Consider the following 16,488-nt stretch of genomic DNA (forward strand, 5'->3'; position numbering starts at 1 on the left):
TTGGTCCAGCATTTTTTAATAATTTAAGCATCAGCTTTGCTTTAGCTTTTTTTCTAAGTATTTCAAGAGGTTCCCACTTCAATTCTTGTAACGCGTTACAATAATCGACATCAATGCCCATGCTTATGATAATTTTTGCAGCTCTAGTTTGAAGTTTTTGTAGTCTTTTGGACTGAGTTTCCCCCAATACACCCCAAACTTCACAGCAATATGTGAAGTAAGGATGTACCAGGGCATTATAAATAGAGATAAGTGTTTGTTTGTCTGTGTATTGCTTTAATTTTCTAAGGGCGGAGATACCGGCTGCTACTTTTTTGCAAATTTTATCAGTGTTACTCCTCCAAGATAAGTGTTGGTCAATTATTAAACCCAAACTTTCGTACTCATAAATTCTATTTATAACGTAATTGCCAATTGCAATATGCAAATTAGAAGTAAAAACATTCTTGATCATTTGTTTCGAGCCTATGATCAAATATTCAGTCTTGGTTGAATTCAAACTAAGTTTGTTTGCTATCAACCACTTTTCAAGATTATCCATGTCAGAGTTTACTGTCTTTTCTAGTTCAACTATATCATTATTTGAAGCAGTTATGCTAGTATCATCAGCAAACATTTTTGGTTTACATTGCTCTAAGCATGAGGGTAAGTCATTGATATATATTAAGAAAAATAACGGACCTAGATAAGAGCCCTGGGGAACTCCACAGGAGAGGAGTTGTTGGGATGAAATAAAATTTTTGATTTGGCATCTTTGAGTTCGCTTTGACAGATAGGATTCAATTAGGTTGTAGGCTTGTCCTTTAATTCCATACAACTCAAGTTTTCTTAATAAAATTTTGTGGTCAACAGTATCAAAAGCCTTTTTTAGATCAATTTGGACTACAAGGTTGAGCAGCCTTTTATCCATGTTTGTGTACCAATCATTCGTACAGTCAATTAAGGCAGTTGTTGTTGAATGTGATTTTCTGAAACCAAATTGACAATCACTTAGGATTTCAGATTTAGAAAAGTAGTTGTAGAGTTGATCGTAAAGTATACGTTCAATGATTTTACTGACGACTGGAAGAATTGAAATTGGTCTATAGTTTCCAGGCAAGTTACGGTGTCCATTTTTGTAAAGAGGTATAATTCTTGCTGTTTTCCATTCATCTGGGAAGACAGACAAAGTTATGCACTGATTGAAAATATAGGTTAATGTTTCAGATATGACAGGTGCAGCTAGTTTTAAAATTTTACATGATATTCCATCACAACCTGTTGCCTTATTTGCCGAAAGTCCACAAATGAGATGGTACACATTATGGACAGTAGTTGGCCGAAAGGCAGCAAACTCTGATTTAGTTGTATTTATATAATTTTCAAAATTAGTTTTTGTGTTGTCTATTTCTTCAGCAAGTTTTGGGCCAATATTAGAAAAATATGTATTAAGGCCCTCTGCTATGCTTTCTGAGGTTGTAAAAGTGTTGTCATTGATAATCAATTCATTTATAACTGTTTCTTTCTTTTTTTTTCCCAATAAATTGTTGATAGTTTTCCAGGCCTGTTTAGGGTTTTGTTTTTGACCAACAATCTTTGAAGAGTAGTACTCTTTTTTTGCGTATTTTAGTTTAATATTTACTTTATTCCTGCTTTTCCTGTAACACATCCAGTCTGTTTCTAAATTTGTTTTCATTGCCTTGTGTTTCAAATAATCTCGATTTTTCATCAGTTCTTTTATGTCCCATAGAAGATTTTTCCTCGAATCTTTTTATTTTGAATGGGTGCATATTTGTCAAAAATCTCAAGGAATAGACCTTTCCACATTTCCCACATAGCATTAGTATCATGGGGGAAGAAATATACAGAATCCCATGGTTGCTCCCTGAGTTCATCAAGAAACTTTTTCTCATTAAAGTTTTTCATGTTTCTTATTTCAATGATGTTTTTACTTTTTGGTATGGAAGTTTTCCTAATTGCAAAAATCATATCATGGTCACTAATACCTGTGTAAATAACTCCTGATTCAGATATTTTTTCAGGAGTATTTGTGACTATGTGGTCAATCAGGCTTTTGGAGCATTTTGTGACTCGTGTAGTCTGATTGATTAATTGAGTAAGCTGATAGGTTTCGTAAAGTGATTTAAGTTTCTTTGTTTTCTCTAGCATTTGGTCACATGGTTTTAGCATGTCACAATTTAGATCACCTAATATGTACATTTCTTGATTTTCATCATCCATTGACTGTATACATTTTTCAAATTCATTAAAGAACTCAGAAGGAGCACTAGGGGGTCTGTAGATTGTGGCAACTAAAAATGGTTTACTTTTTGGTTTAATAATTTCAATGCAAATTGCTTCTATATTTGTGGAGACAAGGTCATTTCTTATTTTATAGTTTGTGGTATTGCGTAAATAAATGCAAACACCACAACCATTCCTTAAAAGGTCTTTTCGGATTAAATCATATCCAGTTACATGCATCAAACCATCGTTAAGGGTTGAGTCAAGCCTAGTTTCGTTAAAGGCTATTAAATCAATATGACTCTTTGATAAGGAGCACCTTATCTCATCAATATTTTTTGGGAGACTGACTATGTTCAGGAAAACCATTTTAAAACCCCTTTTGCTAGAAACCTTGTTAAGATCATATGAAAAATTGCTAATTGCATTAATAGAATTTGCTTTTTCAATAGTTAGACCTGCCTCAATGTTTGACGTACAAACTGCAGATAATCGTTCCACTTTTTTGTCCGATAATTTTGGTCTAAAAAATGCTTATTTTGGCCATATCTTGCTGACTTGAGATAAGTGCAAAATGCACTCCCTAATGCTTTATCACCAGCCATGTTTAAATGAAGGTTGGACCTGTTTAGCAGGCTCTTATCAATTTTGTCATTATTTATAAATATTAGGTTGTCTTGTATACACATTTCACTAACCAATTTATTAAATTTAGTCAGGTTGTTTGGTTGAACACGGCCATCATACCTTTTAACTACGCTTGATACAGCAACTCTTTTGACTTGTTTTTTGGCATCAATTATTAGCTCTTTTATTTTGGATGCAGCACTTTCAGCATCTTCATTTACCAGATTGTTGGTACCCACATGGATAATAATTGAATCATAGTTTTCGTTCTGTAGTGTTTCGTTCATTTTGGTATAGACGTCCTCTACTTTTGCTCCACTGTTTGTCAGTACTGTAGACTGTGCACGCGCTGCTCTTTGAATCTTTGGCTGGTTGATGTGCTTCACCATTGAGTCCCCAATAATCAAGGTCTTATTTATTGCTCTAAATTTTACTTATGAAGTTGGCTTTTTTGATGAAATAGGGTGTTCTACGCCTTGGTTTTTCTTTTGTATCACTTCAAATTTGGATTTGTGGAAAGATCTATATTCAGCAATTTGATTCTGAATCTGACTTCTTTCTCCGGAGAGGGACATATATTCTCATTGGCGAGAACTTGAAACGTATTCGACAGAGTTAAAGTACCATCAGTTGTCGGTTTAGAATCTGCTAGAAGAGGATTAGTTGTTGGGTTTTTTCGGTTGGTCTTGGGTTCATTCTTACGATTGGCATCTATCCAAGCATTTTGATTGTTATCAAGGAGAGACAAGATTCGATTGTTGTCTTCTCTTAGCATGCTAATAGAAAATTTCAAATGGTCAATCTCAGCTGCCATTTTCGCGTTGTCTACTAGAAGGACGGCTTTTTCGTTATCATCGTGTTTCGATTTTTCTTCTAAAATACCTAGACGAGTGAGGATTTGGTCGAGTTTACTTGCATTATCGTCGATATCTAACTTTTTTGAAACAATTTTGTCTGTGCTGGGTAACGTTAAAGCAAATTTCTCAACATCAACCACGTGCGCCCGTAATTTTGGTTCTTTATCATTAGGTTCGGTGCACTTTTCATTTTCTTTCGTCTTGTTTCCCTTATCTTTGGGAGATCTTTCTGATGGAATATCTTTTTCTTTGGCTTCATCTGTTTTGGGAAGTTTCAGAATCAAGCTTTTAATATCAGCATCTGTAAGCGTGGATAGACTGTTCTTTGTTCGGCGAGACATAATAGTGATATTACCAGTTGATTAATTGATATCAAATTTTATACCACAAAAGTCGAAAGTTGTATCAAAACGATCACAAAAACTTCAGCAACAAAGTGTAATAGATTTTTATACGAATAATTAAAGATTTCGGCTAAATCTTGAAAGAAACGCAGAGCGCAGTTTTTGTCGATACACGTTATGTAATGTGATATGCAAGTAATGTGCACACAATTTGGAAAAATAACCGAAAGTGTGGACGAAAATGCTTTCTTCATGTATGCCACGTTATCAGAATTAAAAATGAGCACATTATCAAACGAAATATCATACTCATTTACGACTTTGAGCACTGTCTGGGACACTGTCACATTGTTGGTGCTGGTCAAAAAATGTGTATCCAGTAAATAAGCGCAAGTATTGCCATGAGGAGATAGTTCATCAAAATCAAGAATAACAGCCAGGACATCCATTACATAGCGTCCCTCATCATCGCTCAGCTCATCAGTCAATATAGCGACTTTTTTACCGTTAAATTTTTGCTTCAATTCCTCTTTCTCTACAACATATACATCAAGAAGATACTCATCTCGCAGTTGAGAGGATCCAGGAATAGCACCGCCATTTTTTACCATTGTGGTCAAAAACTCTCTTAGATATGCGTTATCAGATTTTAATAGCGGAATATTCGCCGCAGTGCATTCATATATCCATTCTTGACAAACCTTGATTTTCTCTGCCTTTGTATTGTTAGAGAATTTCAGTGCTGTTTTGACAGACTGCTGCTTTCCAAAAGAGTTTGCTTTGGCCTGACTCTTTGATTTTAGGTGGTCATCGACGGTGATGTCCTTACATGATCAATTACGACATTGCACTTTGAACAGAACAACAGACCATCATCCAGGTGAAAAGTTCCTGACGGATATTTACTTGCTCGCTGTTTTGCATCTATATTCACAGAAAGGTGTGACTTTGTCTTTGGATGAGGAACTTGGGACAATTTCTGTACAACAAATTTATCCATCCGCAAAGCTTACATTGAATGATCTTCGCTCGTATAAACTGCCGCCATTTCTTCCTCGTATTTAATTTAAATAAACTACGTGAACGGAAGTGAAACGGAACGGAAGTACTTCCATTTTGTTTAAAATTTTACAGACGTAGCAACTAGCAAAGGCAACGCCCTAGTGTTGTTTCGCTCCAGACTTCATTTAGAACACCATATAATTCGTAAGTTCAGGGAATAATTTTGAAAACAACGTGTAAAAATTAAAATTCCGCGATATTCCGCGAATTTTGATCGATTCTGCGAAATCGCGGCACCGCAGAATTCCAGAATGTCTGTATAAATTAAGAAGGAGGAAGTTATTTGAACCTTTGTAGTATCCTTGGATGTTCTAGTTTGTTTTATGAGGTAAACAAAAACATAAAATTCGAAAGCAAGAAAACCCGTTTTCGGGCCATGTTTCCCGAAATATGTTTCTTCTTATATGTAAGGCACTAGAACGCCGCATGTTAACGTTTCGGTAGGAGATTTCGGCCACTCCACGCTATCCTACTTGGGAGATGCCAATAGCAAGCTTCCGCTCATCAGACCTGAGATCATTATATCAATTATAGTTCAAAAAGGCAGAAGTTGTTTGAACCTTTGAAGTATCCTTGGAAGTTCTAGTTTTTTTTATGAGAAGAATTCTTGTAAAGAAAAAGACAAATTTTGAAAACCAAAGAATCCCGTTTTCGGACCATGCCTCCCGATACCCCGAGATAGTTGATCACTAGAGCGTCGCATGTTAACTAAGGGAACCACATAATCCTTGTTTGTTTTCCATGAAACATATGGATGGTTTGCTCGTGATACATGAGAAACACTAAATGGGAGAGTTAAATCAGAAAGATATAAACCGATAAAATTGATATAAAACATGTTTAAGGTTGTCTTTAATTATAAGTGTCAGAAAAAGACAGGGTCATAAGAAGTTCATTGAAACATTGCTTGGTTTGTTTTATGAGATGAAAACAAAAAGATAAAATTCGAAAGCAAAAAACCCCGTTTTCGGTCCATGCTTCCCGATACCTTCTTAAGCTCAAGGCACTAGAACGCCGCATGTTAACGTCTCGGTAGGAGATTTCGGCACCTCCACGCTATCCTACTTGGGAGATGCCAATAGCAAGCTTCCGCCCATCAGACCCTGAGATCACCTGCGATAGGCTTTGCTCAGGATACGCAGGGAGAGTGCGGTCGCCACCGAAGTGAGGGCCCCTAAGCCACTGCATACTATATCGCACCCAGCCTCCACTGCTAGTTGACATCTACTATATGAAGTTTTAGCTTTATATATATATACCAAAATTTAAGGGCATACGAAAGTTGGGGGTTAATGTTATCGTTACTGCGCATGCCCAGATAATTTCTTTTATAATTTGCGACTAAATGAGTTAATTAACACAAATGTAAAGCAAATACATATAGTTGGTCGTTGTCATGACTAAGCACAATTACTCGAGTGGACTGCGCATGCTCGAGCGCATGCGCAGACGATTTCTTTATTAAATTGGTACTAAGCATACTATTTACTTCAAAATTGGTGCTAGTAGATGCAGTTGGTCGTTGCCATAACCATGAAATTTGGTAGCAGGTCAAGTTGACTGCGCATGCTCAATGAAACTGCGCATGCGCAGATGATTTGTCTTAAAACGTGTGACTGAGCGAGATAATTACTCCAAAATCGATACTAGTACATCCAGCTGGTTGTTATCAGGAGCTTGGAGAGTTTGTGGAGTTGACAACGCATGCTCAGACTCTCAATTAATTTTTGACAGAGCGAGCTCTGAAATTGGTGCTTGTAAATGCGCTGAGCAAGTTTTCCATCATATATTTTATGCATGCTCTTTGTCTACTTAAACTTGTTTTAACAAATGCATGTGAACCTCGTCAACACTTTGTTAAGTCAATCGTAATATCCGTGACAACGTTAAAATGTTTTTTAATTTTCTCTACAATTTTATACCTGCATATTGCATGTCATATCCAAGCTCTCCTTTGGTTTGACGGGAAATGGTTTTTATTCACTCTTACATCTTCTGCCTTTATAATTAGTCAATCTGTATTTCTAAATTAATATTTACAAATGCCTCAAGAGAATGTTTTTATTTTATTGGCTCTCTTCTACAAATACAATACCATGTCCGACTATTTGATTGCACGAATTTTTTAATTTGATCACGTTTTTTTGACACGTGTGTTTACTATGGGAAAGATGGATTGCTTAAATGTACGTAGTTGTTTAGACTGGTTGGATCCATAGTTATCCTGTAATATATACTCTTGTGAAACACCAATGAGCATACGTAGTGCGTCTTCTATAACCTCTATTCTTGTTCTCCACTTCATCATCTATCCATATTTGCTCCTTTTTAGTTCTCAGCTCAACACAACCCTTGTCTGAAGTTCCTAAAACTTTGATCTACCCAAGAAAGATCTCTGGTGGTAACATGTTAGGTATGGCTTGTGGTTGTTCATCGTCAATGAGCCTTTTGACACCAGTTCAGTATACGTTAAATGTCCTGAAGACGTTTAGAAGGTTGCTAGTAAAGCGTCGCCTAAACCAGAAGTTAGTTTTCGTGGTATGCTAGCGGATTACGCAATCGTTGTTAGGAATAAGTTCACATCAAATGGTTATGGTCTCGTTCCATCGTCTTCTGAGAAGGTTTCATGTTCATCCTGTATCTTTCACCAATGTTACAAATACTTAGTTTTTTTATGTTTTTTGAAATTGTCGTTTTTATGACTATTATTTTAGATCATAGACATTTAAGAATCTTGTGGTAGTACAGGTATTTTCAACATTTTATTGTTGAAAAATTCTCTAGTTTCAATTCTTCGAAATTTCTCATCTTAATTTTCGCCTTTACTTTAGAATCCTTTCGATACGAGAAATCGTCGTGATTTGAGGTACTTTATACGATATATTGAATTTAAGTTTTATAGCGTTAATAACTCTCATCTGTCCATCGTAACTTTGCTATAATTCTATGGATAAATTATGTTTTTATATATAACAGATTATTGATGATCCTACTTCACCTGAAGGTGTTCAGCAAGAACGACGTATGAAGTTACTGGCGTTAATTAACAATATAGGCCTTGATAAAGGGTTGGATGGTTAAAATTATAAATGTCATGGTTGTTCCAGACCAATTGGAATGAGTATGATCAATGAATTCTCGACTTGTTATTTGCTAATAACTCAAATATATTTATTTTCAAATTTCTTAGCTTATTAAATGTTATCTTTGTAGAAACTATTATAACAAAGTACATAAATCCTTTTTTCCGTGAAGCCCGTGGATGCGTTCGTTCATGATGAAAGAGTCATATTGTATAAGAAGGCTCTCGTTCATCACGAGAGAGTTATGAGAAAGTTACGTTGTAAAAGGTAATAAGTAAAAAACGTATAAACATGCTTAGTGTTTGTTTAAGTTATAGTTCAAAAAGGCAGAAGATGTTTGAACCTTTGAAGTATCCTTGGACATTCTACTTTTTTTTATGAGAAGAATTCTTGTAAAGAAAAAGACAAATTTTGAAAACCAAAGAATCCCGTTTTCGGTCCATGCCTCCCGATACCCCGAGATAGTTGATCACTAGAGCGTCGAATGTTAACTAAGGGAACCACATAATCCTTGTTTGTTTTTCATGAAACATATGGATGGTTTGCTCGTGATACATGAGAAACAGTAAATGGGAGAGTTAAATCAGAAAGATATAAACCGATAAAATTGGTATAAAACTTGTTTAAGGTTGTCTTTATTTATAAGTGTCAGAAGAAGACAGGTCATAAGAAGTTAATTGAAACATTGCTTGGCTTGTTTTATGAGAAGAAAACAAAAAGATTAAATTCGAAAGCAAAAAATCCCGATTTTGGTACATGCTTCCCGATACCTTCTTAAGCGCAAGGCACTAGAACGCCGCATGTTAACGTTTCCGTAGTAGATTTCCTACTTGGGAGATGCCAATAGCAAGGTACCGCCTATCAGAACCTGAGATCACCGGCGATAGGCTTTGCTCAGGTTACGCAGGGAGAGTGCGGTCGCCACCGAAGTGAGGGCCCTAAGCCACTGCATACTATATCGCACCCAGCTTCCACTGTTACTTCACATCTATTATATAAAGTTTTAGCTTTATATATATATACCAAAATTTAAAGGCATACGAAAGTTGTGGGGTGATTGTTATCGTTAGTGCGCATGCACAGATGATTTCTTTGATAATTTGCGACTAAGTGATTTAATTGACACAAATGTGGTGCAAGTACTTATAGTTGGTCGTTGTCATGACTATGAAAAATTACTCGAGTGGACTGCAAAATCTATAGCGCATGCGCAGATGATTTCTCTATTGAATTGTTACTAAGCATGCTATTTACTTCAAAATTGGTGCTGGGAGATGCAGTTGGTCGTTGCCATGACCATGAACTTGGGTAGGTGGTCAAGTTTACTGCGCATGCTCAATCAGACTGCGCATGCGCAGAAGATTTGTCTTAAAACGTGTGACTGAGCGAGCTAATTACTCCAAAATCGGTAATAGTACATCCAGTTGGTCGTTACCATGAGCTTGGAGAGTTTGTGGAGTTGTTAACGCATGCTCAGATTCTCAATTAATATGTGAGAGAGCGAGCTCTGAAATTGGTGCTTGTAGATGCGCTGAGCAAGTTTTCCATCATATATTTTTGGCATGCTCTTTGTCTACTTAAGCTTGTTTTGACAAATGCATGAGAACCTCGTCAACACTTTTTTTAAGTCACTCGTAATATCCGTGACAACGTTAAAAATGTTTTTTATTTTTCTCTACAACTTTATACCTGCATATTGCATGTCATATCCAAGCTTTCCTTTGATTTGACGGGAAATGGTTTTTATTCACTCTTACATCTTCTGCCTATATAATTAGTCGATCTGTATTTCTAAACTAATATTTACAAATGCCCCAAGAGAATCTTTATTTTATTGGCTCTCTTCTACAAATACAATACCATGTCCGACTAATGGATTGCACGAATTTTTTAATTTGATCACGTTTTTTTGACACGTGTGTTTACCATGGGAAAGATGGATTGCTTAAATGTACGTAGTTGTTTAGACTAGTTGGATACATCGTTATCCTGTAATATATACTCTAGTGAAACACCAATGAGCGTACGTAGTGTGTCTTTTATAACCTCTATTCTTGTTCTCCACTTCATCATCTATCCATATTTGTTCTTTTTTAGTTCTCAGCTCAACACAACCCTTGTCTGAAGTTCCTAAAACATTGATCTACCCAAGAAAGATCTCTGGTGGTAACATGTTAGGTATGGCTTGTGGTTGTTCATCGTCAATGAGCCTTTTGACACCAGTTCAGTATACGTTAAATGTCCTGAAGACGTTTAGAAGGTTGCTAGTAAAGCGTCGCCTAAACCAGAAGTTAGTTTTCGTGGTATGCTAGCGGATTACGCAAACGTTGTTAGGAATAAGTTCACATCAAATGGTTATGGTCTCGTTCCATCGTCTTCTGGGAAGGTTTCATGTTCATCCTGTATCTTTCACCAATGTTACAAATACTTAGTTTTTTTATGTTTTTTGAAATTGTCGTTTTTATGACTAATATTTTAGAGCAAAGACATTGAAGAATCTTGTGGTAGTACAGGTATTTTCAACATTTTTTTGTTGAAAAATTCTCTAGTTTCAATTCTTCGAAATTTCTCATCTTAATTTTCACCTTTACTTTGAATTCTTTCGATACGAGAAATCGTCGGGATTTGAGGTACTTTATACGATATATTGAATTTAAGTTTTATAGCGTTAATAACTCTCATCTGTCCATCGTAACTTTGCTATAATTCTATGGATAAAATATGTTTTTATATATAACAGATTATTGATGATCCTACTTCACCTGAAGGTGTTCAGCAAGAACGACGTATGAAGTTACTGTCGTTAATTAATAATATAGCCGTTGACAAAGGGTTGGATTGTCGAAATTATTAATGTCATGGCTGTTCCTGACCAATTGGAATGAGTATGATCAATGAATTCTCGACTTGTTATTTGCTAATAACTCAAATATATTTATTTCCAAATTTCTTAGCTTATTAAATGTTATCTTTGTAGAAACTATTATAACAAAGTACATAATCCCTTTTTTCCGTGAAGCCCATGGATGCGTTCGTTCATGATGAAAGAGTCATATTGTATAATGAGGCTCTCGTTCATCACGAGAGAGTTATGAGAAAGTTACGTTGTAAAAGGTAATAAGTAAAAAACGTATAAACATGCTTAGAGTTTTTTTAAGTTATGGTTCAAAAAGGCAGAAATTTTTTGAACCTTTGAAGTATCCTTGAACGTTCTAGTTTTTTTTATGAGAAGAATTCTTGTAAAGAAAAAGACAAATTTTGAAAACCAAAGAATCCCATTTTCGGTCCATGCCTCCCAATACCCCGAGATAGTTGATCACTAGAGCGTCGAATGTTAACTAAGGGAACCACATAATCCTTGTTTGTTTTTCATGAAACATATGGATGGTTTGCTCGTGATACATGAGAAACAGTAAATGAGTGAGTTAAATCAGAAAGATATAAACCGATAAAATTGGTATAAAACTTGTTTAAGGTTGTCTTTATTTATAAGTGTCAGAAGAAGACTGGTCATAAGAAGTTAATTGAAAAATTGCTTGTCTTGTTTTATGAGAAGAAAACAAAAAGATTAAATTCGAAAGCAAAAATTCAGTTTTCGGTACATGCTTCCCGATACCTTCTTAAGCGCAAGGCACTAGAACGCCGCATGTTAACGTTTCCGTAGTAGATTTCCTACTTGGGAGATGACAATAGCAAGCTACCGCCCATCAGACCCTGAGATCACCAGCGATAGGCTTTGCTCAGGTTACGCAGGGAGAGTGCGGTCGCCACCGAAGCGAGGGCCCCTAAGCCACTGCATACTATATCGCACCCAGCTTTCACTCCTAGTTGACATCTACTATATGAAGTTTTAGCTTTATATATATATACCAAAATTTAAAGGCATACGAAAGTTGTGGGGTGATTGTTATCGTTAGTGCGCATGCACAGATGATTTCTTTGATAATTTGCGACTAAGTGATTTAATTGACACAAATGTGGTGCAAGTACTTATAGTTGGTCGTTGTCATGACTATGAAAAATTACTCGAGTGGATTGCGCAATCTCGAGCGCATGCGCAGACGATTTCTCTATTAAATTGTTAATAAGTATGCTATTTACTTCAAAATTGGTGCTAGTAGATGCAGTTGGTCGTTGCCATAACCATGAAATTGGGTAGCTGGTCAAGTTTACTCTGCATGCTCAATCAGACTGCGCATGCGCAGAAGATTTGTCTTAAAACGTGTGACTGAGCGAGCTAATTACTCCAAAATCGGTACTAGTACATCCAGTTGGTCGTTACCATGAGCTTGGAGAGTTTGTGGAGTTGTTAACACATGCTCAGATTCTCAATTAATATGTGAGAGCGAGCTCTGAAATTGGTGCTTGTAGATGCGGTGAGCAAGTTTTCCATCATATATTTTTGGCATGCTCTTTGTCTACTTAAGTTTGTTTTTACAAATTTATGTGAAACTCGTGAACACTTTGTTACGGCACTCGTAATATCCGTGACAACGTTAAAAATGTTTTTTATTTTTCTCTACAACTTTATACCTGTATATTGCATGTCATATCCAAGCTTTCCTTTGATTTGACGGGAAATGGTTTTTATTCACTCTTACATCTTCTGCCTTTATAATTAGTCGATCTGTATTTCTAAACTAATATTTACAAATGCCCCAAGAGAATCTTTTTATTTTATTGGCTCTCTTCTACAAATACAATACCATGTCCGACTATTTGATTGCACGAATTTTTTAATTTGATCACGTTTTTTTGACACGTGTGTTTACCATGGGAAAGATGGATTGCTTAAATGTACGTAGTTGTTTAGACTAATTGGATCCATAGTTATCCTGTAATATATACTCTTGTGAAACACCAATGAGCATACGTAGTGTGTCTTTTATAACCTCTATTCTTGTTCTCCACTTCATCATCTATCCATATTTGTTCTTTTTTCGTTCTCAGCTCAACACAACCCTTGTCAGAAGTTCTTAAAATCTTGATCTACCCAAGAAAGATCTCTAGTTGTAACATGTTAGGTATGGCTAGTGGTTGTTCATCGTCATTGAGCCTTTTGACACCAGTTCAGTATACGTTAAATGTCCTGAAGACGTTTAGGAGGTTGCTAGTAAAGCGTCGCCTAAACCAGAAGTTAGTTTTCGTGTTATGCTAACGCATTACGCAAACGTTGTTAGGAAGAAGCTCAAATCAAATGGTTATGGTCTCGTTCCATCGTCTTCTGAGGATGTTTCATGTTTATCCTGTATCTTTCACCATTGTTACAAATACTTAGTTTTTTTATGTTTTATGAAATTGTCGTTTTTATGACTATTCTTTTAGAGCATAGACATTGAAGAATCTTGTGGTAGTACAGGTATTTTCAACATTTTTTTGTTGAAAAATTCTCTAGTTTCAATTCTTCGAAATTTCTCATCTTAATTTTCACCTTTACTTTGAATTCTTTCGATACGAGAAATCGTCGGGATTTGAGGTACTTTATACGATATATTGAATTTAAGGTTTATAGCGTTAATAACTCTCATCTGTCCATCGTAACTTTGCTATAATTCTATGGATAAATTATGTTTTTATATATAACAGATTATTGATAATCTTACTTCACCTGAAGGTGTTCAGCAAGAACGACGTATGAAGTTACTGTCGTTAATTAACAATATAGCCCTTGAGAAAGGGTTGGATGGTTAAAATTATAAATGTCATGGTTGTTCCAGACCAATTGGAATGAGTATGATCAATGAATTCTCGACTTGTTATTTCCTAATAACTCAAATATATTTATTTTCAAATTTCTTAGCTTATTAAATGTTACCTTTGTAGAAACTATTATAACAAAGTACATAATCCCTTTTTTCCGTGAAGCCCATGGATGCGTTCGTTCATGATGAAAGAGTCATATTGTATAATGAGGCTCTTGTTCATCACGAGAGAGTTATGAGAAAGTTACGTTGTAAAAGGTAATATGTAAAAAACGTATAAACATGCTTAGAGTTTTTTTAAGTTATGGTTCAAAAAGGCAGAAATTTTTTGAACCTTTGAAGTATCCTTGAACGTTCTAGTTTTTTTTATGAGAAGAATTCTTGTAAAGAAAAAGATAAATTTTGAAAACCAAAGAATCCCGTTTTCGGTCCATGCCTCCCGATACCCCGAGATAGTTGATCACTAGAGCGTCGAATGTTAACTAAGGGAACCACATAATCCTTGTTTGTTTTTCATGAAACATATGGATGGTTTGCTCGTGATACATGAGAAACAGTAAATGGGAGAGTTAATTCAGAAAGATATAAACCGATTTCGGTAGGAGATTATAAACCGTTTCGGTAGGAGATTTCGTCCCCCCTTTTGTTTGGCGATGTTTAGTGGTATGAATGTGAAGAATGATGTCACGTCGTAGGATGTCATGATTTCGTCTGGTCGTAGTTTAATGTTTTCAATACTGGCAAGGAAAGTGGTAGCATTTCTGATGGTGTGAGGTGAATTTTTGACTTATGTATACAGAATGTTATAAAGATATTTTGAAAGTTCATACGTAGGTGATCCTGGAAGTGATACGATAGGTCGAAGTGGGTTGTTTTCTTTATGGATTTTTGGTAGTCCGTAGAATTTGGCGGTGGATGCTTCATTGGGTCGGATTCTTCTGTAGTTGTTTCAGTTTCTGGTTGATGAGGTTGGTGGTCGTTTTGCTGGGGTCTGTGTGAAGAAGTTCGTAGGTGGTGGTGTCTTGTAGGAGGGATTCGGCTTTGTCGATGTATTCTGATCTGTCCATGATAACTGTTTTGCGTCCTTTGTCAGCTCGTAATATGATTATTTGGTCGTCAATTTGTAGGTTTTTAATTGCTCGTAGCTCTTCGTAGTTTAGGGTGACAGGTGGTTTGTGGCAGAAGTTATTTGTGATTTTGTGACGAATGTCTTCTTTCGTTTGGTCTGTTAAGTTGGTGTACTTTAAAGCGGATTCCAGGTCGGCAACGTAGTCAAGTTTGTTTGCGTCTTTAAAGTTGTAATTTAATCCTTTGTTTAAAATTTTAGTTTGCTGTTCGGTTAGTGGTTTGTTCGAGATGTTTGTGACAAATTCGTTTGTGTTGGGATGGAGTTGTTTGTAAGATCTGGATTCTTGTAATTTTCGATGAAGCTCGTTGTGTCGTTTTGTTCTATATGCGGATGTTGCTTTTTTGATGGCTTCATTAGTGAATTTGGCGTCTAATTGTGTAGTGTATGTTGTTATGGTTTCTCGATGTTCTTGTAGTTTATGACGGTAGATTCGTAAGCGGTTGTGGGCATCTGATATGAGGACGTTTAACATACGGCGGCCGTTTGATTGTGCAATTTGTTGAGCGTGAGTTGTTTTTAATGGTGGTCAATAGTTCATTCGTCACAGTTAGAAGACATTCGTCAAGAAGAGCACGACAAACAACTTACCTTCCTCGACATCCTACTAACCAGAACAGATGACGGTACACTAAACAATCAAATATACCTCAAAACCACCCACACAGACCAAATACTCGATTTCAACAGCAATCATCCAACACAACACAAAATAAGCTGCATTCGAACACTTTTCAACAGGATAAACACTCATTGTAATACGGAAGAAGCCAAAAAAACAGAACGCAACTACTTATACTCCACATTTATTAAAAACAATTACCCTAGAAACTTCATAAACAAAACTATATACAAAATACAAAACAAAACACAAACCGACAAAAGCAACAAAAAACCGGACGAAACAGTAAAAATCGTCACATTACCATACATAAACGGAACATCAGAAATGACTGCCAGACTTCTTCGACCATTTAATATTAACGTCGCCCACAAACCCACACAAAAACTCAAATCATGTTTCACCAAACATAAAGACAAAACAAAAATTCATGATACAACTGACGCGATCTACATGATACCATGTAAAGACTGTTCAAAGCAATACATAGGACAAAACATCTAAGAATATTGAAACAAGACTCACAGAACACAAAAACGCCACAAAACGACGAGATCCGAACTCACTACCGGCAGAAAATACCCACGGAAACAACCACACATTCGACTGGACAGAAACTAAAGTACTCGGACGCGCACAGACTAAACACGCACGCGAATTTAAAGAAGCTTGGTACAGTAAAGACAACGACACAATAAACAGACATATCGACATACCCATCATATACTCACAACTAAAGAAAAAGGACAAAAAACTACAAACAACACCAAAACTAAAACACTACACTCTAATATTATTAACACCAATCATATTCACAATACGCCAAAACCCATGGCAACGCA

The 16,488-nt window shown here is 36.0% G+C and overlaps 2 protein-coding genes across 2 annotated transcripts; both read right to left on the minus strand.

Moving 5' to 3' along the window:
- Positions 1–3,054: 3,054 nt before the first annotated feature.
- On the minus strand, positions 3,055–4,108 carry LOC124449369. Its single transcript, XM_047000293.1, has one exon. It carries the CDS (start codon positions 4,046–4,048, stop codon positions 3,344–3,346), a length of 705 nt encoding a protein of 234 aa, XP_046856249.1. The 5' UTR covers positions 4,049–4,108; the 3' UTR covers positions 3,055–3,343.
- Positions 4,087–5,051, minus strand: LOC124449205. Its single transcript, XM_047000147.1, is given in 2 exon segments — positions 4,087–4,868; positions 4,871–5,051. Coding segments are annotated over 2 exon segments (963 nt in total).
- Between the last annotated feature and the right edge of the window lie 11,437 nt (positions 5,052–16,488).

Source organism: Xenia sp. Carnegie-2017, unplaced genomic scaffold, assembly GCF_021976095.1.
Source record: "Xenia sp. Carnegie-2017 unplaced genomic scaffold, XeniaSp_v1 HiC_scaffold_23, whole genome shotgun sequence".
NCBI lineage: Eukaryota > Metazoa > Cnidaria > Anthozoa > Malacalcyonacea > Xeniidae > Xenia > Xenia sp. Carnegie-2017.